Source organism: Amphibalanus amphitrite, unplaced genomic scaffold (assembly GCF_019059575.1).
Source record: "Amphibalanus amphitrite isolate SeventyFive unplaced genomic scaffold, NRLGWU_Aamphi_draft 000007F_arrow, whole genome shotgun sequence".
Classification (NCBI taxonomy): Eukaryota; Metazoa; Arthropoda; class Thecostraca; order Balanomorpha; family Balanidae; genus Amphibalanus; species Amphibalanus amphitrite.
Window position 1 is genome coordinate 904,034 of NW_024881503.1, and position 25,688 is coordinate 929,721.

The window sequence follows — 25,688 nt, forward strand, 5'->3', positions numbered from 1 at the left end:
GTGGACATCAAGAAAGGATAGAGGAGCAGCTATATAAAAAATCAGCCTTCTAGCTCTAAAAATGTTGAGTGCAGAGCAGAAAGACTACCTGGGGGGGGGGGGGTGGCAACCCCCCCCCCCTCATGTGCGGGCGAGGGTTAAGATGCCCATGGCCAGGGTTTTGTGTGCAATTTGTCTCCCGCCTGGAGGATGCCTCGGGCAGGTCCTTCGTTTTTTTTTTTTGGCAGCGTGACAAGTGTTTCGAATACAAGCAAACATGAAGACTATCTGCACTTTCATTTAGGGCTTAGGCCATAGCAACAAAGTTAGACACGGTATTGTGAATGATCAATTTACGACATTATTAGCGTAGAGTAGGTAGCGAAGGCGTATTTAAGACGTAGACGACCAAAGTTGATCAATCATGAAGCTGGAGCATTCCACCTGCTTTCGATGCAAAAACAAAAAAAGTATTTTTTCCAGTGAAAGGTTGATTTCCGGATGTCCAACCCGCGAATGCCGCTGTGCCAAGATTAACCCCCATAATAATTCGTCATGGTGATAGACACTGCTGAGTGTGTTCGACCAGGCGACCAAACAAGTTGGGATGAATTCAATACATCGCGTCCTATATCTTCGAGGTCACATTTCATCTGACGCACTTGGGTCAAAGGTTGCTGCCAAAGAAGTGCGGCGCCTTATGTACGATTCCATCGACGGCTGAGAGCCTCTCGAGGCACCTGATCGCCGACTATCTCGTTATTTCCGTCCCGTGCAGACCGCTGTCGCGGCTGTAGTGACCCTTGGTGACCTTCCCCGCCCCAGTGGTCTTATCAATGCGGCGCTGACCAGCCCAGAGATAGTCGTTACCGGCACGCGCTGCCTTCTCCATTGTTCGGCAGTCGCCGCACACGACTGTGCTGCCGTGACCTGGCTGGCCACCTGATCCGGTTCTCTGCCTCCGCTGGCGCCTCCTCGTCCTTGTGGCGTCGAGAACCTCGCAGGGCCACCTTTCAGGTTCAGTGAACCCGTCTTTCTTCCTTTAGACATGTGAGTGACCGCTGGTAGCTAAATAAGAAATCATTGAAAAACCGCTTAAGTACCAAGGTGAGGTTGGTACATGAGCGGCCGTTTGCGTGGAATAATTATGTTCATATTCCAATTATCATTTTCCGGCAAGTAACATAAGCTACAAATGACAGATGTCATGTTTGAACTGCTCTCGCCTAACGGTCAGCGGATGTTTGTTCAGTCGTTCAGAAAAAATCAACTGTTGTTACCTTTTCCAGCACTAAATGCCTCGTCACCGTTTCTTTCAGCCTAACACTTTTTATAGAGCATTGCTAATACCTATTGGTTCGCAACACCTATTTAGTAATGACCAGCAATGACGGAAAATGACTCAATTTTGCAGTTTGTGGCACCATTTGCTTCGGAGAGGTCAGCTCTAAACTTAGTTTGGCCCTAAAACGCTAAACAAAGCACCAATGTAAAGGGGAGTAACGTCAAATAAATTTTATGATTTCCATGTGACTCGAAACTGAATTTTGAATACTCTTGTAAAAATTCGTTTACAAAACTCCACTTCAACTGGACTGCCTCAGCTCAATTTCAATATTGAGAGTTGGACAGCCGCTTAGTCATGGGCGTAGGAACTTCACGAAAAGTGTGTGTATGTGTGTGTGTGTGTGTGGGGGAGAGAAACTTCGATGTCACTTTGTGGGAGCCCCAATACTCCTGTGAATAAAGTCTGTGTAGTTTTGTGCTCATTTTACCTTGCTGAACCATTCCCTGCTTAGTTTTGTATCTAAACCAAATATAAAGATTTTACTTTAAAAAAATGGCTGAAAAGTGGGGGGCCATGCCCCCTCCCCCCTGTTCCTACGCCTATGCGCTTAGTCACAGCTATTAAAGCTGGCGTTGATTCTTTGTAGAATGTAGCTGGCGTGACCTGCGCCAAAGGTAAATGAGCTACACCTACATACACACCTACAATGAGTTGCGCCTAACCGCTGCAATGGCCATCGGTCCTCCAACGTATTTAAGGTCGAGCCATGAAGGTAGCACTAAATTTTTCCCGATTGTTCCTGTGAACGGGTTCAGCTAATTGAAGAAATAAAACCACAAATAATAAGTCTAGGATCGAAGTCGTTAAAGTAGCTATACATTCATCGTTTTCTTTAAAAAATGGTTACCTCATTGCGTGTTACATAAGCATACTGAAGTGAGGGCCGGGAGTATGTTGAACCTTAACCCGCACCCTGTCGGGGGGGGGGGGGGGGGAGAGGATCTGCTTTTCCCTCGACGTTTTCGCTTTAAGTATCTAAACGAGTCAAGCCAACAACGTTAAAGCTGGCGTTGATTACGTTAACAACGTTAAACAACGTTAAACTTTCCGTACCGTATCATGCATCGATTTGACACGTTCCCTGATAATTTGAGAGAAATCCGTCGGATGTTCTTTTTAAAAATTTGCAAAGTAATGTCATGTCACGCCATTTTCGCTTCAAAAAACTGCAAAACCTCATCTTCAGTTTTTAAGGAATAAAGGCGCAAGAAAAAAGTTCGAATAGCTATCTCGGTTTTGAGCCTTTTGGATTTTGAACCAAAATGATTAACGTTCGGAAATTAGGCAAGGGGAGAATTCTCCCCCCCCCCCAGTGGGGCAGATGGCTGAATATCCCAGCGGGGCGCGCGATAAATTTAACGTCCATCTATCTTTCAGCGGATCTTCGACTGCTAGCCATGGAGGAGAGCAAGAGCACAGACGAGCTGGCGGAGATGGACGTCGATGTCAATGTGGAGGCCGATAAGTGTGAGTTGCATATGCGTTACCAAGGGCAGTGCAGTTTGATACAGCGCTTTACTAGATGTCCACTCCAAGAAGAGGTGTAAACAGGAGTCTCGTCCCTAAAATGCCTGGTCTCTTCTATAGTCGTCTGGTATGTTTTATTTTAATGTCGTCACTGCCCTCTATAAAGGTAGACTCTTGTCCACTGTGCGCTGACACCTCTTCTGCGCTCTCCAGACCAACTGCTGCCGTGTCTGCCCTGGCGGTACGCCATCGCCATCGTGGGTCTGTTCGGATTCGCCTCCGGTTACGCGATGCGTGTCAACATGTCGGTGGCCATAGTGAAGATGGTGTCCAACCAGTCATCGGCTCCGCCGAGTGGCCATACGTGTCCTCGGACCAATAACGACACAACCGAGTATAACCCGGTACGTGGGACTGGGTTCACAGGCGCAGTGGACGGACTAATAGTCGCAACACGGAAGGTCACTTGGGTAGAGCTAAAGCGATTGTCCCGAGGGACTTTAATCAATGCCTATATGAAGCTAACCCACTGCTCTAGATGCAACTTGACAGCTCGATGACACTGACACCAGTGTTTTTATACCGCTGTATACGAGTATTCATGATTTGTTTATGTTGCTTATAAGGGAATTAACAACATCTCTGTGGGGATCGCTACCTATGTGGGAGTCTGTAGTCATAGTGGCTATCAAGAACGTCCTCACCAATTTTTGAGTTCACGACGCACTTGTCTGGCAAGAGGCCTGACGTATCACCACCGCCGCCGGCCACCGACTCATCGTTGATAGTGTAGAGCACAATGGACTATTGATTTGGCTGAATGGATGCGGGATTAGGTTTGGAGTGGTTTGCGTTAACGACGCCTTTGTGCCAACAGAGGGTGATTCAGGAGACCGCCTTGTTGATGCTTTCCTTCCCCCACCTGTTGTTCGTATGCAAGCAAACGTGCTTATGCTCGTTGGTGCTGTTATCTTAGCCCTAAGATATTACATTGATTTATCCTAAACCTCTTGATAAAATCGAAATTATACTGAATTACCAAAAATATCGCCTTCATTTAATTTGAAATTATACGATCTCGTTTAAAATTTTCCAATAGGTACTATTTCCAATGTTATAGCTACGTGTCCCAAGCCTATTGACCAAATTATTTTCTCCATCCATCGCAAGACTCAACAAGAAACTAAAAAGAAAAGAAAAAGAAATTGAGCTTACCAAGCAATAGGCACTAGGCAGCCTGCTGCAATGTAATTTAAAGATTTGACCCTAATATGACGCGCCCAGTTGTTAGCTCATCAGATTCAGAAGTTAAAACCCTCGAACGCTGATTGTTTATTTCGTTTATAAACGCCAGAAAACTTTTCGGAGCACCTTATTTATGTGACTGCCTATTGTGTGCGCAGGACGGATTCGACTGGGATGAGTCGGTGCAGGGGATCGTGCTGAGCAGCTTCTTCTGGGGCTACGCCATCACCCAGTTCCCGGCCGGCCGGATAGCCGAGGTGTACGGACCCCGGCTGGTGTTCTTCTGTGGCATCTTCCTATCAGGTCAGTGGGCGTCACCGTCCAACAAAAACACTTTGCGTCCAACAAGACCATCGCAGTCCTTACCCGCTTGGGTCGTGCTTCTCGGAGCAAGGCCGGGCTGGAGAGCACTTGTCTTGAAGGATTAATCAGACACATTCGATTGTAAATACTTGAAATCTGCTTTATAAGATAATATCTCCTGTTGCTCTTTTAAGATCCTTTTCATAAACACGCTGTTATTTCGCACGCCTCGTCGCGGTTTAACCTAAGTTGGCGCTTAGATCGTCACGTGATCCATAAATTGCATTACGGAATACCAACAGCGAAGAAATAAGCAACTTATTGGGATCACATTACAGAAACACTCACGCTTTTGTCGCACACTAATCTCAAAATAGCCCTCGTTGAGGGCTACATAGTTGCAACCGAGTATGGCCGAATATTACTAATCAGACAATGACGCCTCAGCTGCGATAATTGAGTGCTAAGCTTAGTTCCTAGATCCTTTGTCAAAGCTCAATCCGCTAGATTGCCGACTGGCCATCAGATAAGATAGGCCAAACTCCCTTTACGCACTTCACTAACTCAACGCTGATTGTTTCAAACTTAACTTGGCTTAGTCAGCTGCTTGGCTGCGCTCAAGGGTGACAGATAAAACAATGACAAGTAGTTGATTGGCCAGGACAAATAGTTCTGCGGCTTTATTTGTTGGTATTTCTCCAAGACCTTAGTTTTTTTTTTTGCTCTTATGTCTTTAAAGTTGCCTGATTTTTAGATCGAGGAGGAGAGGAAGAGAGGGAGAGAGAGAAAAAAAATGACTGACATTGAACCAGACAGCTCAGACCATATCCGGTGACCCCCCATGACCACGTTTTCCTTGTTGTTCTTGCTGCAGCCATCGGCAGCCTGCTGACGCCCGTCTGTGCAAATACCAGCTTCGGTCTCCTCATCGCCTGCCGCTTCATCATGGGCCTCGGACAGGTGGGCACACACGTCTTATGGCTGGGTGGGATAACGTATTGAAACGACACAGACCGATAGCGGAAGAGTCAGATACTGCGATCGGCTAATGAACCGAGTAATGCCTGAAGACCGCCGCCCACTGTGACGGAATTCCATCCGGAGTCGGTCCGGAATGTCGCCGCTTGCGGACTGCAGACGGAGAGCTCACGGACACTGACGGACACCTAAGCGTTCCTCATAGTGGACGGCGGCCTTTAGAGTTAACCACATTACAAATAAATGCTGCATTGCAAATTGTGAGTATCGCCACTCCTTGCGTTTCAGGCGGTGCTGTACCCATGTTACCAAGTGGTGGTCAGTAATTGGGCGCCTCCAATGGAGAAAAGTCGAATGACCATTCTCGGCACAACAGGTAAATGACTTGGGAGCACAAATTGTTGGTACAAACGTACGTGCACATTGTTATCTTCTGACATATACGACTTTCGACCTAAAGGGTTTCTTTTCAATCCGCTAAAGCTTCCACTCATAGCAGGATCAGCCATCGCCCTGTTCAAAAGTTGGCTTTCCTGTAGACCCCGCATTCGACGGATTCGTACATTCGAATCGAATGCACCAATCGGATGAGACTATGTGCTTTCGTGAACACAGACTGCTCCCGTTTGTTTGGCAGGAAATACGTGGGGCACCATCATTGGTATGCCGATTTCTGGACTCCTGGCCGGCTCCAGCCTCGGCTGGGAGTCCGTGTTTTACTTCTTCGGCGTCTCCAGCATCATCTGGTGCATCGTCTGGGCCCTGCTGGTGTACAACTACCCAGATGAGCACCCGCGCATCACGCAAAGGGAGCGCATCCTTATCGAGACCAAGAAGCACGAGTATCACACCGCCATGGGCGGACATCCTCATCACGTTAGTGGTCTCGCAGCAGTCGCTGCACGCGGACATTGCTGCCCAGGGTCAAACATCAGAAAGAGAGGTTGTTACACCCACTCTATATCAAACCCATGGTGAAATCAATTAGGTAATATAACCAATCGTACTTCCTGTGTTGACCTACATTATATGACATAGAATACTATTTTACTTCAATATAATTGCAGCATTAAAGGGCTCTGGCTGAATATATCAGCGTGATTAATTCGCATTCACTGAGTAGTAGTCCACGTGAGTAACACCGAGTGCCTGTTGTTTGGGACAGGAGCGGCCTCCGGTGCCGTGGAAGGCCATGTTCACCAGCGTGCCGTTCCTGTCGTCCGTGTTCGCCGCCTTCTGCTACAGCTGGGGCTGGTACATGCTGCTCACCGAGCTGCCCACCTACATGAACAACATCCTGCACTTCAACATCGACCAGGTGAGCAGAAGAGCCCGGACTTCTGTCGTATCAGCAGTGAGACAAATAACCTAAGCACTATTGCCAAAAATACCCTTTGGTTTTTAACAATGCGGTTATGCTGTGTAAGCAAACTTATACGTACCTACTTTTCGTTTACCAATGCCTCAATGCCCCTCGTAAGAGCCATTCGCTATGTACTGGGGGATGTCACTTTTCAAGAACCAGTTTCCTTCTGTTTTGTTTGCAGAATGCGCTTCTGTCTGCACTCCCATACCTGTTTATGTGGATCGTGTCGAACATCGCCGCTTTTTCACAAGACAAATTGATGAAGAGTGAAAAGCTGAGCAAAACTGCCATTCGAAAGGTGTTTTCATCCACAGGTCAGTACCTAACAACACACGTATTAAAACCAGTAAAACGCCTTTTGGGCGAAGAACGAGCGAGCGAGATAGTGAGCCCTGCACGTGCGGAAGGGCAAGAGGGTACTTCCAACGGGGCTTGTGCAAAGCACCCTTCTAAACGGTCGCTAGCGGTGTGCCAAACTTGAACGCAATCGGCCCAGCCGTTCCTGAGATCTGGAAGCGGCATTCTGCACGTGCGCACGTGCAAACGGGGTCCAAACTGACTTTTGCACGGCACCTTACTAACCGGTCCCCAGCCGTGTACCAAATTTGAGCACAATCGGCCCAGCCGTTCTCGAGATCTGGAAACGCCCCCTGCACGTGCGCACGTGCAGTAGCACCCTAACCGCAACACATGGGAATGCATTGCCTGGTGGGTGCCTACCTGTATGCCAAGTTTCAGCGAAATCGCCCAAGTAATTACCGAGTTATTAAAATGGGAACAAATTTGACACCTCTTATTGTTGTATTTTCACGTGCACTGGGGGTGACCCACATGCCTCGAGAGTATCCTATTTTTGGTAGAAGGGATGCAGCTACCCTACAAAAATTACCGCAAGACAATCGCCCAAGCGGCTGCTGAGATATGAGCCTCTCAAAATCACTACTTTTGCAAAACAGCTTGAACACCCTTGACTTTTCACGTGGCACGTGCCACGACGGTCACTGAGATGCATCAAAAGTAGTCAATTACGTGGTAGAAGGGATGGGGCTACCCAACAAAAAAGACCGCAGGACAATCGGTCCAGCGGTTGCTGAGATATAAGCCTCTCAAAAGCGTTACAGGCCGGGCCGGGCCGGGCCGGGCCGGGCCGGGCCGCTCATACTGAGATTTTTTTCCGTTATATTGAAAAGACTTCGCTTCGCTCGCTGCGCTCGCTCGCTCGTAATCAGTGCCTTTTGATTTTAGAGCCATTCTAGTAGGGAGTATCTAGTTTCTGTACGAACTTACCACGTGGATTTTCCTATCTGCCACCCATAGCGCTGCCGTGTAAAGAAAAAAAAATTGCGTAAGTCAGACAGCTCCCTCATTTCAATGTTTTGTATGGCGAGGACTTTTGCGTTTTGATGTAGGTACTGGAGACTTGGAATTAGTTATTAGCGGCTAAAAATTATATCATTTAAGAGAAAATTGAATGCACGTTTTCGTCATGTATGTCATTAAGGTTATAAGAAAATTGATTTACGTAATGCTTAACTGAATGAGTAAAGCGATCAGGGAGAAACATACATATGCACATCTTACACACTACAGGGTTGGGCAGATAAATTGGGACAAAACACATATTTGCATTCAGAACGCCGTAGCTTAGAAATTTATAAACGTAGGCATTTCAAATTTGGATCACATATTGTCACACCAATTTTACACATTTATCACCAACTATGGTCACCGTGGTCCACCTGCATCAGTCCTTATCGGTACCTGGACTGGCCGCACGCGCGGCGAGATCTCCCGTCTGAAATGGCTCGTAATTGTAGCCAACTGGCACTGCTGAGGCTCACCACAGTCACATGGGGACGTCCGTTAGACTCACCCGCAAAAACGCCCCAGCAACCAAAACTTGTGTGGGCTGAGGTTTAATGAGGAAGGGGGCATTTTCCCTTGGGTGCAGTTTGCGGGATCCTCCGTTTCAGGAGATTTTGTATTTAATTTACTGTATGCCGGGGAGCTGACTCCTCGAAGAGTATCACTCCATGCAGGATGTTGCCTTCTTCCATCTTGTTGATTCGAACTGCCGGAATAATGGTTAGGTACGCTGTAATGGCGAACCCCCTCCCGATTCCGTAAAATAAGGGGGCCTCACGTAGCCGTCAGAAGTCACCGAGTGGAATGCCATCACCGAGGTCTGCTGCATGCTTTTTGGCACTAAGATCACGTCTTCTGGGCTGGTTGCGATGTTTCATGGTGTTTGCGGTTGTTCATATGTTCGGTTATGGGGATACCATCGTCAAAAGAGACCTGCACGTGCTTGCTCGCTTCTCCAAGCCCTTCAAGAGGAAACAATCTTTTTAACGTCACAGCTGCTTCAACATCTATGTTAACAGGTTGATATGCATCAATGCATAAGAGTACATGTTTGAGGTGCTGGTATATCGCTTTCTCATGGCGCGGCTACCTTCGTTGTAAGCTCGCGCCACTGTTTTCGCGAGGATCCTCTGATTTAACTGAATTTTGCCTTTTAGCCCCCCTGGAAAACCGGGGGAGCGGCCGGTGTCAATGCAATAAGTATGTAAGGATGAGTCAACATCTTCTCTTCCTCCAACGTTTACGTCTGCTCGATACACACTACTTTCAGCCATTTGATGGAGCATAATTAGAGTATTGGCATGCATGTGCGCGCGGACTAAGTTGATAGTGACTTGCTTAAGCCCACGTTCTGTGACCAGCCGACTCAAAATTACAACGCAACCTGCATAACATGGAAAAGTATTCATTAGCCTATATCTATGTTCAAAAATTATCTTAATCACTCAAAAAATAGTCGTTTAAGAGGAAGTTGAAATTTGTCCCAATTTATCTGCCCAACCCTGTAGTGTGGCCCTACCGCTAACAGATTAGTTATGATTATTGATTTATCGTATAAATAAGTCAATAAATGAATTAAAGATCGGGGTGCGTTTAAGATGCAGATATCGCTTGGATTCGAAATTAAATGCATTTTCGGGACGTCAACGGAACTCCCACAATCAGAATGTTGATAATGTATCAGTGATAGTTGACTGCTTAATATACGTCGTCCACTCCAGAAGTTTTGAGACTGGCCTCGTAAAATCCATATGAACAGTGCTAGATACTTGTTGTTCTCACAAGTCCTTACCACAGTTGTTATAAACGTACTTGCGTAATTTTGTTTTTCTACGTTGCAAAAGACGGCAACGGCGTCACCCTGAACATGGCAAGTCGCACGCGGCTTGTCACAGTGACCAGTGTAGAGCACAGTCAGGTTGTTCATGTAAAGACAACTTGGAGGGTCGCTGTGCAATAAAATTTTGGGATTAGCTTGGCAGAAATGCCCGAGAAACATAGCAAATTGGCTCTCAAGTGACTTGAGACGAAAGCTGGATGTATTTTTACCATCATGAGACCAAGAGACAAAAGGTCCAATGAAAACACACTGACTCCTTCAGACCCAATAAAGACAGACAGCGCAGGTCCCCTGGGAAGCTCAAATTAATCCCTTACTTAGAACAAAAAGGCAAAAACTTCATAACCTGGGTCCCCTACACGGCAAGATTGTCAACAAGGAATGATTCGTGAAGGTTCTGAGGGAGTTGAGAAAGAGATTTCGCCGCAAAAGGTCGGAACTCTTCAACTCTGGCCAGGGGCTCCTGCACCAGGACAGCGCACACACCCACAGGTCCACCATGGAGACGAACTATCTGACACAGATGTGCGTCAAAACCGTCCGTATCCCTTCCAACAGTCCTGATCTGGCCCCTGGCTTCTGGATGTTCCCCAGACTGACAGGGAAGCTCAGGGGCCGTCTTTCGGAGGATGTGGAGGAGATGAGTGAGGCTGTGACAGAGGCCCTGGGCACCTTCACTTTGAAGGCCTATCAGCAGGCCTTCAGGCAGTGACAGGAGCGCTAAAGCAGGTGCATTGGACTCGGGAAGTTCCATTTCGAGAGTCATACAAGTTTCATGCTTCTCTGAAACAGACAACTGTCTCTACTGAAAAAGTCTCAAAACTTCTGGAGTGCACGTACATATAACCTTATCAAATCAGTAAAACATTAATGATACTACCCAGTGAATATTTCTCGCTCTCATAAATCCCTGTGCCGGGTGCCCCCACCAGGCAGTAGGATTGTGATTTGTGTCGACGGTAAACTAAATAAATCGCAGTAAAACTCATCGCCACATCAAATAGTTATTTAATGTTACTTTAATTTAATTAATTTATGTTAATAATAATTAATGTTAATTTAATGTAATAGTTATTAATGTCAATGTTACAGCCAAGTACCTACCACTACAGCTCTAAATGAGTGGCCTAGGACAAACCAAAAACAAAACTGCTAAGGTGCGCACAACACATGTGCCTGCTTCACAAGTACGCGATATCAAATACAAACACACAATAATGCGAGATATGAAAAACAAAATTAGCCGTCTGGACCTGAAACGGCGAGTGGAAGGTGTGCACATCACACGTGTATAGTCGACTACAGAATGATGTTCCACTCCTCAGAAACTATCAGTTGACCGGAGCGCTAAGTTGTGCCGTTTATCACGTAATTAAGCGTGTCGATTGAAAGCATTGGGACAAAGCTATAGGCTATAGGACTAAAGCTATATGTTGAAAGGCAGTTGGAAATGCGGCAAATTGAAATGATATCTTTTCTAGTTTGAAACTGTTTGAAAAAGACCTGTGGTCGAAATATTACATTCTTTCAAATAAAGTATATATTTGTACAGCATTAGTTTTGATAATTATCGAGGAAAAAAGGTCATGTTTTTACTTTTTCTACTATTCAAAGCTATAATTTGTGAACTCAGTCCGTGTGATGCGGCACGGCCTACCACTCCAGGCAAATAATTGCCTGTGAAAAGTGGAACATTCTGTAGTCGACTATACACTACACCAACTACAAACGCACGCTAATGCAAGACATGAACTAACAAGTTGTAACCGCCAGGTCCGGTTACGGCGAATGTGTGGGGCGTTGCCTGTTTATATCTTTCGCCTCTTGGGGGAGGTCTCGTCCTCGCATAAACCATCTGCGGCCAGGTTCTCCCAGAACAGTTTTGGGAAGGCACTCCCCCCCCCCATGCGGCTCAGGATGACTCGAGCTCTCTGAACTACATCGTCACTTACCAAGGGCTTAGCCAGAGGTAGGGCGCCGGCAGGACTGTACTTAGCCTTGCACACAGATAACAGACGTACTGGATTGGAAACAGAATATTGGCAGTTGCAGTAAGAGGCCGAATGTTTTTATGCGACGGCGCCAAAATGGGATTCTCGCGTGCTGCTGGGTGGATAATTTGTGTGTTGTGTATTGCAAGAAATCGTCATTTTTGTGTTTTGTCGTTTACATCTAAAATCGAAGCTACCAATGTAACTTTCATTTGCTTTAAAAAAAAATCAGGTATTTCGCTTTTAATTTGATCATTTAGAGGGCACAATGCGTGGTGTTTTCTTTTGAAGAAAAAAAAATGTGGTGCAAGGCCTTACATACATATAGGTACATCAACAATGGAGGAGGGGAATGAGCGGTAAAAAAACTGCCGTTCTGGCTACAACCCAACGAACCACAACGAACCAAGAGGAACAAAAGATTAAAACAGATGTCTCACATGCTACCTATTCGCTTTTCTCACCGAAACATCTCTACGGGCTCATGGGTTGGCGCCATGGGTCACCGCGACCGGGCTGAGTGGGATCAGGACTATTCCGCTGTGTGTGAGCTGCATTTCAGAAAGGAAGATTTCGATGATCGGTCATTTCGCATCGGCATGCAGAGACAGCGCCGTCGGCTCAAGAGCGGCGAAGTCCTGTCAGTATTGACCAGCGTCGATTACGCGATGCCCCCTGTGCACGAGCGGCCAGCGAAACTAGCCATGGCATCCGCACGCCACTCACACCAGAAGCAGGTTATGAAGGGCCAGACCGATGCGTTCTTCACGAATGACAATATCAGCTATCAGGTGGCAACTACAACTGGTCGAGTGTCCGACAGTCCCTGGAGAATGAGGCGGTACTCCGAAGTCGAACTAAGGGCCTCGGATGGTGGTCACTGGTCACGTTTCAGCCCCGCCGACGCCTCCGCCCGAATAGCACCATCACAGCAGGAGTGACAGCAGGATGGTGCTCTTGTCATCCAGGAGCTAGTGGCCGCGGTGGCGAAATCCACTGAAATGGAGGACCTGGATGACAGTGCCAAGTCCTTCCTGGGACACAACTCCGGCACCTTGGCACACTCGGCCACCATGCGTAACAAGTACGGTGCCTCCGCCAGCCTGCTGATCTATCATGGGGCTACGCCGCTGGAGGTACGTACGACTGGAAAAAGACGAGGAAGACATCGACCTCACCGTGAGGATCTGCCATATTTGGAGGCAACTGCCGAAGACGGAAGCTAACAGGAACCAGCTGCTGGTCTGCGATCAACCAAGAAGTGACGCAGAAGTGACGAAGATAGTCGTAAACCGGGATGTCGAATTGACCGGAAGTCGTTTGCAATGATAGCTACGACGTCCTCAGGAGCCTCCTTCCAAAGATGTATGCGACGGTTTTCAATCTATTTGCTGGAAAGTGTGGAAACATGGTAACTGATAAGTGAAGCAGACACTCAAGACAGGCTGTCCATCGAAAGTCAGGAAGCAGACACCCCAGCCACTGGTGCAACCCGATCGAGGAGCGACAAGAGGCCAAAGCTCAGCAGAGTCAAGAAGATGTAAGGCGGGGAAGTAAGGTCGCTGATGAAATTGAGAGGGCAGGCGAAGCGAAGTGGCACTTAAGGGGTGTTTTGTGACGTTGGTTTGAATCGTGACGTTTGGATGGTTCGTTGTGACAGGACTGGTGTCGATTAGCATGTATGTAAATAAAGAGATCAAACTCCCATGTACAAGTAGGGTAAGGGCGGGTAAGAGTACGCGGGCGATAAGAGTACGCATCAGCTGTTTTCGTTGCCTAGCAACGCCGGCTTGTCGAATTCATGATGCAACAGGAAGCCGGCAGTGCGTATTTGTCACCAAAGAAAGAGGGACGTGCTGCGGCGACGCTGTTCAATTTAAGGTGAGGAATATTATTTTGTAGGGTATTGATAGTTATTTTGCTATGTTACAATAATTATGATAATTGGTAGTTGAGATAAGGTACATTTTCGTGATTGTTGTGTGAAACTTGTGAGGTTGTCTTGAAAGTACTGTGCAGTGCAATATTCCGTTTGTGAAGTTCCGCACGATGTTTTGGGGCTGTTCTATGTGCAAAACGCATGTAGGGTAAGAGTACGCATTGATCATGGAGGTAAGAGTACGCAGCATTGGATTGCGTACTCTTACCCTACCTTTAGTTTTCGTGAATCAAAATTCACGGGCACGTTAATTATTTTGCTTCTCATTTATTTGACATGACGTTTTTTGTCATTGAACAATATAATTTGTGTTAATGCCCCTATGGCTTTGTGGGAGCAGTGGAATGGCTACTTTTGACATTGCTCCTGTTAACGAAAAATAGAATATCAACTTCATAACATGGCGTCACTTTATGAAATATACCTACCTATTGTTAGGGCCTAGATACATACCTATTGGGCCTACCTATTGTTACTTTTATGTATAATTTTGGAAATTATTTTACAAAGTAACGCCATAGCGCTAATGTTAATACTTCAAAGTTATCCTGCGCCCCGCTGGGCTATTCAGCCATACGCGCCCTGCTGGGGGGGGGGGGGGGGCAGATTCTGCCCCCTGTCTAACTTCCGAACCGATGGTCGTAGAAAGACGGGAAAAACGGCAATCGAAAGCTCTCAACAAGGCAGATCTTAAGAGCCCATTTTTTTTTGCTTAAGTAGGTCAGAGGTCAGGTCAAGGTCAGGTCAAGGGTACAAAATGCAAGTTTCTACAGTATCAGCCGTGCACCGTAGTTGCCGAAGAATGGACTGAGACTGATTGCCCAAAACGTGTTCTTAGACTACCAAGACAATATTCGTTGCATACAATATCATTCAAAGGTCAAGGTCAAGGTCAAGGTCAAGGTCAGGTCAGGTCAGGTCAGGTCACCAAAAACAAAATATAGAAAAGGGCATGTGCGACACTTGTTTTATGGGTCATTTTATTCATAGAATTCAATAGGCACACTCAATAAGTGATATGGACCACCTCTGGATGAATTTCAGGTCGAGGTCAGGTCAAGGTCAGGTCAAGTGAGGTCAAATTTTGAGGTTGGTTGTTAAGGCCTAAAAAGGTGTCTGTTTGATGCAGTTTTTCACGGCAAATCGAATGGTGCTATTTTTGTTTCCGTTCGAGGTTTGTTTGTTTGTTTATTGGGGCTTTCGGGCGCGTCGACTGCAAAGGTCATTTTGCGCCCATAACGTCGCGCTAGTAAACCAAGTGTTTCAAAAAAAAGAAACTTTCTAGATATCAAGACTAGAAAGTAAAAGACTTTATAAAAAAGACAGGGTAAAATAAAACAACGCAAGAGCGTCGTAATAGACAACTGACTAGACAAGGAGACTAGAGAGGATTTGGGTCAGGTCGAGTAAATCGCTTGGAATTTGACTGCACGGATAAAGGAAAAGATGTTGCCAGATAAAACCCAGGGTGACTCGTCACCCAGCAGGTGGCGGACAGTGGTGCCCGGAGCGATGCGGCCGAGGTAGCGCGTCCGGTCTGGTTCTAAAAGTGGACAAGATAAGAGCACGTGAGCGACGGTAAGAGGCGCGGAACAACCGTTGCAAATGGCCTGCTCGTCTCCGCGGAGGAGGTGGCCATGCGTGGCATATGTATGGCCGATTCGGAGCCTGCACAAGATCACCTCGTTGGACCGGTTGTCTTGCAAGCAAGACCTCCATGGCTCCAAAGTCGGCTTCACCTCACGGAGCTTTCCGCCTCCACGTAGGCTCCACTCTGCCTGCCACTCAGAGAGAATGAAAGATCGCACAGCCGAATAAAGGTCACGCGCCGGCAATGGCAGACGTCGAGTGCAGGAGGCTGCGGCCGCGCGCCTCGCGGCCGCATCTGCCAGCTCGTTGCCGTGTATGCCGACGTGGCTGGGAATCCAGCAGAACTGAACAAATTTTCCCGATTGTTCCACTGACTGAAGTCGAGCTAAAATGTCTTGAACGATCGGGTCAACTGGATTAAAACTCCGTAACGCCAAAAGGCTACTTAGGGAGTCCGATAAAATCAAGTAAGAAAGGCCGTCCGACACCTTGATAAAACACAGAGCCTTCTCGATGGCGACTAGCACGAGGTCTAGAAGTTCCAAAAAATCATTTGTCAAAAAAATGTGTGTGTCGTGACGTCATACAATTTTGAGTAACTCCCACATTTTTGAACCGATTCTTCTAAAAATTGGTATGTAGGTGCACATAGACCACTTCTCCGACATGTGTTCCGTTTTTTTTCGATACACTCAAAATTTTGGATTTTATAATTATTTTCCCAAAAAGTCAGTTTTTTGAAGAAAAAAAATTGGTCCAAAATCCAAAATTTTCAAAAAACCGAGATAGGTAGCCATTTGATAGACAAAGTAGAATCACGTACAACTTTTTTTGTTACGTCTTGATTCCTTTAAAAATGAAGATGTTAGCGGCGTTTGAAATTTTGCCGTTTTTGAGGCGATAATGGCGAACTGGGCCTCGTTTTATAAAGCGAGTCCGTAACTTACGGCATTTTTTGGTCTTGTATTGCAAGTGCATTTCAAGCGATAAATTTATTTACCCTTCTGCCTTCTGTTCTTGCTTGCAAGATGAATAAATTCAACGATTTAAACTAACGTCATCGCTTCACATGCATTTGCAATACAAGACCAAAAACCACCGTAAGTTACGGACTCGCTTTATGAAACGAGGCCCTGGACTTCCCTAAAACGTCATTTTCTCAAAAAAAAAAAAATCCGACGGATTTCGCTCAAATTTTCCTTTAAAAAAAGTTGACGTTTCAAGTTCAAATGATAGCTCGTTCGATGTGTCTTGACAAGAGGAACACGATGCCAATAAAAGAGAGTTCATGAGAGGTTGGAGTCAAAATCATTGCAGAAAAAAGAACTTTCCGAAAAAAAACGTCTATTTCGGCAGTTTTGGGCTTGCCCCTGCAGGCAATACCGTTGACGGTAGGTCAACTTTGAAAGAGCACTAATACGTAGGGCTATCCAATGCGATATTCCGCGGCGCTGTAGCTCTATAAGTTCACGAGCAGTGCGTCGATTTGTTGAAAATTGACCGAATCTGACCTGGAAATCGGCGAATTTTTGCCTGCAATGACCTCTGGTGACCTAACCTTAAACAACCTGACCAAAAAATGAATTGTAATTTCTTTCTTATTTTTGACGCTCTTTCGAAGGCCACCTTTCCACTATCGCTACGTGGCCCAGGAGCCGAGTTAGAAGGGGGTGTTCAAACACCTCCCCCAGCAGGGCGTGGAAATTCAGGACCTCCAGCGGGGCGCGGGTTAAAGGACAACCATGCTTCATAGCGTTATACGTAAAAAAGGCCCAATGTAAAAATAGGAATGGCCCTCCCCCACCATGGCGTGGAGAGAGGAATGATGTCAGGACAGGTTGAGGTTTGTACTTCTTAAGTTTCGATAAGTTTCGATAGTCTGTACAGCATATGCTTCAATGCAAACTTACCTTTCTTTCAGCTGCTGCCATGGGGACTCCCCGGAAGTCAAGTCGGAAGCTGACTTTCTCTGAAGAACTTCTTGAAGATGCCAAAAGGAGGGTAGAGGGCGGAGAAAGTAAGCGATCGATCGCAAAGTCCATGGGAGTGCATGAAGCAACCTTGCGGAAACGCTTGCGTTTGGGAACTGTTCCAAAGTCTCTTGGGCGATATGGTCCGGTATTCAGTGATGCCCAGGAAGAAGAACTGGCTGCACACTGCCGCGCACTCGATGAAATGTTTTATGGGATAAAGCGGAAAGATCTCATGCAACTGGCATACCAGTACGCTGAGCAAAATGGTATATCGCATCGTTTTAGCCACGTGACAAAATGTGCTGGGAAGGAGTGGCTTAGAGGCTTCTGCAAGCGTCGCAAGCTGACATTCCGAGTGCCAGAAAACGTCAGCCTGGGAAGAGCGATTGGCTTTAACAAAGTGCAAGTCGACAGATACTTCAAGAACCTAGAAGAGTGTCTGAAGACCAAGCAGATCCCAAAGCACCGCATATACAACGTCGACGAAACTGGACTTTCCACCGTCCCCAACAGATTGCCCAAGGTATGCACACAGAAGGGGAAAAAACAGTGGGGAAGGTCAGTTCTGGGGAGAGGGGACAGCTCGTGACAGCTGTTTGCTGCATGGGAGCTTCCGGTGCATGTATACCTCCAGCACTGATATTCCCTCGAAAGAGGATGAAGGCAGAGCTATTCGATGATGCGCCGGTGGGAACGCTGCCGATGATCTCCGACACGGGATTCATCAACGGGGAGCTTTTCGCAGAATGGCTCCAACACTTTCAACGGCACGTGAAGTCCACGAAAGACGATCCGACACTGCTGATTTTGGACAATCACGTGAGCCACTGCACGCTGAAAGCCATCGAGTTCGCGCGGGAGAACAGAATAATTCTCCTGACCCTGCCGCCACATGGAAGCCATCGACTACAGCCACTGGATGTGGGTTTTTTCGGCCCACTCAAGTCGGCGTATGCCCTTGAGTGCGACAAATGGATGGTGGAACATCCCGGGCGCTGCATCACCATGTACAATGTGGCTGGACTCTTCCGTGCAGCATACGGCAGAGTTGCTTCGGTCCAAAAGGCAGAAAGAGCATTCGAAGCGACCGGCGTGATCCCCTTCAACCCTGAGCGATTTGGACCGGAAGACTTTGCACCATCGGCTGTGACAGACAGAGCCGTTGCAGCAAGTAACGGTGACGAAGAAGGACGCCCTGCTGCAGACCTCGAGAACCATGGGCGCCCTCCCGCAGAATCTGAAGATGACGTCTGCCCTGTCACAGGCTCTGAAGAACGTGGATGTCCTGCCGCAAACCCTGAAGGTGATGCACGTCCCGATGGAGGCAGTGAAGAACGTGGACGTCGTACTGCAGATAGAGAAGACCAGAGGCGTCCTGTTACAGGCAGTGTAGATGAGGGACTTCCTGGTCCAAGCGGTGTTTCGCCGCCAGACATTTACCGGATTCCAAAGGCCACTCACCCGCAGAAAAGACGGAGGGTAGGGAAGAAGTCTGAGATTATGACCTTGTCTCCTTATATGATCGCTGTCAAAGAGGCCACCGACAAGAAATCTCGAACACCGTCAAAGGCAACGCCATCGGTAAGAAGGAGGTCTCAGAGGGTGACTCGAGCTAAAAGGAATAAGAGCAACGACAGTGACGACGACGTGTGCCCATGTCTTGTATGTGGTTTCGCATTTCATGAGGCAGGGGGAAAGAAGGTCCAATGCATTTCATGTGGTCTCTACGCACATCGTGAGTGTGCCCAGTGCACCAAGTACTTTGAGTGCTGCAACTGCGCATCCGATGCAGATTAACGCGTCGGAGAGCGACGAATCTAAAGCATAACGTGCCCGCATAGAGTGTCGTTGTTTAACCAGTTTTGTTCAAAGTTCTCACTTATTTGCTTGTACTTCACGAGCCTAAGGGCAGTGTTATAATAAAGCAACGTTGTGTAATCGTTCTTGTATTTCGTTTCAATTCGAATGATTGCCTCGTTGGTAGCGATTCACTTGCGTCACTCACAATTTATATGCACTGGCGGATCAAGGGGGGGGGGGCTACTAGGCCAAGGCCTTCCCTAAACACGACCAAAATTATAGAGGACTTTAAATACAATTATGTAAATTGGAAAAACACGCAAATTGTATTAATGAAACTTTCCTTTAATCTACCAAACAACTCGTAAGCATCCGAATCCCGATACGTTTTCAAATATGTATTAACACTTTTTAACCCGGCGGCCGCTAGGCCTCCGCGCCACCCGCCAGCCGCTGCAGGGGGGCATATAGTTGCCCCCTCGCTCAATGCCGTTTGTTTTGTAGGTATCTCATCAATCTGGAGCGCTGTGTTGCAGATGCGTACCCGAACTTATGTCTTCTGAGTTTCGTGTTAAGCATTTGGACGGTACAAGCTGCATAGGCATCTGCCTGCGTACTCCACCCGCCCGGCGTGCGTACTCTTATACACCCCATATGGTAAGAGTACGCAACAGCAGCGGTTCAGAAAACGTCAGTTTTAGACCACTTCCATTTAAGCTGAAGGATCGTCGACTCATGGGTCGATGGCTAATTTAATGAGCTTTGATATTCCATGTTTGCGATTTCTTTCTCTCAAATGTGAAACGAATGAGAGCAAGAAATCCACTAAGTGCGTACTCTTATACGAATTCACCCTACTTTTTGTGGATGAGAGTGAGAAATCATTATAATCAAATAAATCAGTGGCATACGTTCCCTCACCACGGTGAGGAAAGTGTAACCAGCAACGTTTAGTAAAATAAGTTGCCATTATGCAAAAATGCAACAATAAACACGAGCACGGCTAAATTGCTTCTTTATAAGTTTCATTCACATAAACCAATATTTTTTGTTGCCTGTGAGAGGAGATATCGAAGTATGGGCACGAAATATTCTGTTCTGTTTTCGGCCCCTTACTGCAGCCACCGGAATCCTGTTTCCAATCCAGTACTACTGTTATCTGTGCCTTTCATAATGCATAGGTCATAAGTGGGGGAGCTGAAAGAGGTTTTAAGTACTAGTCGCGAACCTCGGCGCACCTGGATAAGGTGAGCGTCTGACAGGTAGGGACGCTCACCGGCCTTGCTGAGCGTGGCCAGACGGCTGCGGCTGATGCCGTCCGTCACTGCGGGCATGTTTGTGCCGTCCATGAGTTTAACCTCGACGTTCGCTGCTTCTTCAACGCTGACATAATCAGTGAAGTCCATCACATCGCCTCTTTTAGGTTTTGTGCCACTGTGCGATGCACTGCATCGGCAGCCATGGCCCTGTGTCCTGACTCAAAAAAAGAAGAAAAAATAGCGTGACAAACTTCATTAGCTGAGCAGCATTTATCAAACACTTAATCTACAAAGGTGTTTATTCAATGCTGGCAAGCGAGAGACTGATTCTTCAAAACTCTCGCATTCATAACAAATGGTTACCATGGTAACGGTCATACGATGTGACCCTTTCGATGAATGGTCCTCATCTAGTCACATAGTTTCCTGTGCGTTGACAGCGTGAAGCAGCGTTGTCAGCAGTGGCCAGTTTTTGTTCTGTGCGGAGCAGTTGTCCAACCACAATGTCACCTTCGCCACGTCCCGACACCCGGTTTGCAGATATATTGGAAAGGTGGCGGCCACGGCCTCGGCTGACCTTCCCGACGACACCCCCTCGTGCCAGAGCACACAGCGGTTATGCTGGCGGTGGAGGGTGCGCCGCTTGCGTTTCCGGTCTTTGTCCTGGGGCATCGCGATCACGAACGTTTCGTTGTAAGCTATTAAGCGAGGAGTAAATATCCACTCCTTCAAGGGAAGGATGGGTAGCATAATGATGCGCATTATGTCGCCAGTGGCAACGATCTCCTCTCTGCACTCCCGCTCTGCGTCCTCCCGGCACCGCCGTCTGGCCTCTGAGGCCATCTGGAGGTGTGCGTGGTGTGCGTCACAGCACGCACACCCATCGGCCGTGTATCGCGCCGGGCCGCCGGCTCAGTGATAATTGCACCGTGCGCTTCAGCCACGTGCTGCACGTGAGCATAACAATTGCTACATACAGTGGAATTCGCTTAATAAATCCTTGGATAATAAATTCAGCCGCTTATTGTGGCCACTTGACCTGTTAACGGATTTTCTCCATAGATACCCATAGTAAATAAATCCGCTTAATAAATCCACGTACTCCGCTTAATAAAGCCTTGCATTCGAAGTCCGCAGTGACATCTCCCCATTCGAAATGTGGCATCCAACCCGATCTAAAAGAACCGCTCTGGAGCAGCGGTCTGCGGCAGTTGGAGTTCTAAAAACGGAAGGAGTTCAGGGCTATCAAGAGCGCAATAACCATATGCACATCAAATAAATGTTCCCGGCAAAGCAGGCACGCTCGACTGTTTCGTTGGCATAGCAGGCATTACGGGGAGTGATCGTGGATGGTCATGTTGCATAATAGCTGTGACAGCTTTGCAGCGTGTGCTGATCACTTTCAGGGGCTCCACTACGGTCGCATGTTTGGGGGATGTCCAACCCTAAAACGCACACCTTTATGCATTAGGCTACATTACGAAAGTCAAATTATTGGTCCGACGAGCAGCCAGCATACAGTCATCGAACATTAGCTGTACAGTCACGTCGGTTGGCAGGTACAGGCGGTGCGGAGCATGCTGGTAGCGGTAGTGGTGCGGTACTGGATGAAAGCCCATGACGTGCTTGCGGATTTTATCCTCGGATACCTCATTGGCTGGCGGGCCTACCACGTGGCTCACCTAGAGGGGCTACTACTTCTCCTTCTGACACGGCCTTCAGCACAACGCTGTCCGACCCCTCCCAAAATCCTAGACTGGTCAAATAGAGACCCTGGCAAACCCGCACTGGCATCCCACCCCTGACACCTCACCTACTCGAACCGCCGCTTCACCAACCGTCTATTGGCAACTGGAATATATGTATATTGGTATTGGTGGACCAGGTAGTATGACATACGTTGTTTTCCTTTGCTGAAATGCACTTTCGCTGCGAATTCATGCAGCAATAAAACGCATATGTGATATACGTGTTTTTTTTTCTTTGCTTAAGTCACAACACCAGGCAAGGGTCTCATTGTTCAAAGAACGGAAGTAACGACACACGTGTTTTTATTGGACATATTCCGACCGACTAAGCAAAAGGCAACGATTTTGACGTAAGTCAAGTGACTTACGCGTTTTTGTGTTGCATTGTTTTTTACTTTGCACGGCAGAGCGGTGATCTGATGTGGCGATGGTGATGCGGCCTCTTTTTGTCGATACTATTTGGTACCCGCTGATCTAGTGGACTGTAATCGCCACGCCCCGTAGGGATTGTCCATGATTGTAACACATACATACATACCAGTGGTGTCAATTTCAGAAACGTATGTCCAAAGTCCGTCCAATGTCCAATGCTTACGTCGATTGTCCGTCCAAAAATGTCCAAGCCAGCCATTTGTCCAAAGATGTCCGACAACTACGCAATAGTTTACACGCAACACTGTTATTTAATTTGCTTTTCATGTACCGTTACAAGCTCAAAAGTGTTAATCATATCGAAAGCTGAGCTTTCTAATAGCCGATCAATGTAAAACACGACTACTTTTTAAAGATGTTGAGGTGTAGCAAGCGATTGTCCAAAGTTGTCCAAAGCCTGCTGCCATTGTCCAACCGAATTCCGAATTGGACATTGGACAATATCGGAATTCCGAAGATTCAAGTTCCGATTGACACCACTAATACATACATACATACATACATACATACATACATAGTGGTGCTGCTGGTTTATGTGGCATCTGTGGCGTTGGCACTTACGCTTATCTCCTTGTATGCATTGACAGTCTCGTACAAATATGTGATCTGCAATCTGCATGTATGCGTCTTGGCAGCACTGCCCACCTGCCTGTATCCGCCAGGCTAGCTGACAATGCCCACTAGCCCGTGCCCGTCGGTCCAACGTCTCCCCTCCCGCTGTCCGCAGGTCTGGTGTTCTCTGGCGTGTTCATGGTAGTCGCATCGTTCGCCGGCTGCGACCACGTCACCGTGGTGGCTCTGCTGTGCGTGGCCGTGGCGCTGGTCGGCCTCATCGCCTCGTCGCTGCTCACCAACTACCTGGACTTGGCGCCCAACTTTGCCGGTAGCATGATGGGCGTCAGCAACACGGTCATGACGCTGGCCGGCATCCTGGCGCCCCTCGTCACCGGCGCCATCGTCACAGGTTCGTCGACAAAATGCTATTGCAAGTGAGCGGAAGCTTTTATAATGAAAAAGCTCCGTCGCACCCGAGAACACGTGGCCCAGGGACGGCTTGGCGTGCGAATCAAAACAAATACAGTTAAAAAGGATCATATATCTATAGGAATCTTTTTATTATATATGTTGAGTTTCGCGTGTACTGCATACTTCATTGTTGTGCAGTTGTCCTATATCCACGGTCGCTCCCATGTATCAAAGCTAACTGATATGACCAGTGACCAGCCGTTGTGCGTTCTGCAGGTAACGAGGACGAAGAGCACTGGCGCATCGTGTTCGGCATGACGGCCGGCATCCAGGCGGTGGGCGCGCTGGTATTCATCATATTCGGCTCGGCGGAGGAGCAGTGGTGGAACCGCCACCCGACCCGCGAGGCGTGGGAGGCCGCCAACAAAAAGGAGACCAACACAGTAGAAAGGTTTTGAGGGGCGTACCAACATCATCCAAAGCAGTTTTAGGAGAAAAACAAGGAGATGGCTTGAGCATGGCGATGTTGTCATGACGGTTCCGCAGACACTGTGCTGGAACTACCCAGTACCCACGGCCGTGGTGGGATGACATCAGAAACGCTAACAAACGTCAGTGTTTGGCTCTGATCTGGTAAATCCGTGGAACCGACAGCCGCTAACTCTCAGTGCGTTTATGTCTCAGTGTGTCAGCTGTGCGAATGGTTAGTCATCGATACAGTTATGCTTGATTTGTTAACGTTAACCAATGAATGCATGGTGCGACTCGGTGAAGTAGTTTTCATCTTGCTCCAATGTATTTTAAAAACTTGCTGAACCCGACGCCTGCATAATCATCCTGAAAGCACAGCGCCTCCCTTCAGTTTGGCGGAAACTGGATGTTGTTCATCTTATTCTGGACCCACCAACAGACCAGCGTCTACGCGACCATCAAACTATCCTAAAATAAAATGCTTATGTTTGAGGGACGGTAACGTCCGTTCCAAATGCTATCGATTATATGTGATGTAGAAAGAACTATATGGATAGCTGTCGGTTATCAAATGAATGTTGTGAAGTATGTTTAAAAACACATCATCAATACATTACGACAGAATATTTCACTTTTTCCATGAAGTCGAGGAAAATCTTTGCATTGGAAATGGAAGTGCAGAAAATATGATAGATGTTCAATATAATTTACAGTTTACTTGAAAAATCGGCAAGCCGATCCCCGTCAATCTTAAACCGTTACAATCCATTTAAAATAATCCGGGGCGGGAAATATTTCAGCAGGACCTTGAGGCAAGGAATTCCTTTCAGCTTCCCACTGCTGACCGTGCGACTAGAATCGGCATGAGCAAATGTATCCGAGGCTGTGGTGATCTGTTTGGACTCAAGCATGCTTAACCCGCGCGGGGCTGGGGGGTAAATTTTATCCCCCTCGCGAATTTTTGCAATATCTCAAAAACGGCGGCGCGCAGCGCCGCCCAGGGGCCCGGGAACGATTTTCAAGTTGGGGGGGCGAGCCTAAAATGCCTGACATGATGCATATGAAACAGTGGCGTAGCTAGGGGTCTAAGGGGACACGTACCCCCCCCCCCCCCATCGGGATAAAAGACACCCTCGGGTCCGAGGGGCCCTGCGGCGCCATTTGACCGCTGAGGGTTAACGATGGCCATATTTCTACTCAGAAGGGCCCCATGGGGCTCGTTAGAGCACCTCATGGGCCCTAAATATCCACACTAAGATCTCCATAAGGGCCCCACGCCGGCTTCTGAGGGCCTCTTGCGGCTTTTAAGGGCACCTCGGTGGTCTCCAAAGGCCCGTTACTGGCCTCTGAGAGGTCTTACCGGCCTATGAGGGGCCAGTTCTAGGGGCATTTCTCGCCTGTGATGGTCCCACACTTATTTTTCTGAGGGCCCCATAACGGCAACTGTGGGGCCCTCGTCGGCGCCTATGAGGGCCCACACCGGTGTCTCTGAGGGTTTCACACCCCCAACTCTGAGTGCCTACACCAGTGCCTATTAAAGCCCATCGGCGGCTCTGAGGACCCAACCAACACCTGCGCATCTAAAGGCCACCCACTTGTGACTTTTGAGGGCCCCACACCGGTGACTC

The 25,688-nt window shown here is 47.6% G+C and overlaps 2 protein-coding genes across 2 annotated transcripts; both read left to right on the plus strand.

The window, feature by feature from the left end:
* The first annotated feature begins 805 nt into the window (after positions 1 to 805).
* Positions 806 to 24,686, plus strand: LOC122378672 (putative inorganic phosphate cotransporter). The gene is made up of 11 exons (XM_043360005.1): positions 806 to 1,029; positions 2,705 to 2,794; positions 3,008 to 3,198; positions 4,198 to 4,342; positions 5,217 to 5,302; positions 5,609 to 5,696; positions 5,958 to 6,196; positions 6,486 to 6,638; positions 6,868 to 7,000; positions 23,351 to 23,587; positions 23,866 to 24,686. Exons 2-11 carry the CDS (start codon positions 2,725 to 2,727, stop codon positions 24,045 to 24,047), a joined length of 1,524 nt encoding a protein of 507 aa, XP_043215940.1. The 5' UTR covers positions 806 to 1,029; positions 2,705 to 2,724; the 3' UTR covers positions 24,048 to 24,686.
* LOC122378678 lies at positions 17,967 to 19,214 on the plus strand. The gene has a single exon (XM_043360019.1). It carries the CDS (start codon positions 17,988 to 17,990, stop codon positions 19,179 to 19,181), a length of 1,194 nt encoding a protein of 397 aa, XP_043215954.1. The 5' UTR covers positions 17,967 to 17,987; the 3' UTR covers positions 19,182 to 19,214.
* Positions 24,687 to 25,688: the final 1,002 nt, after the last annotated feature.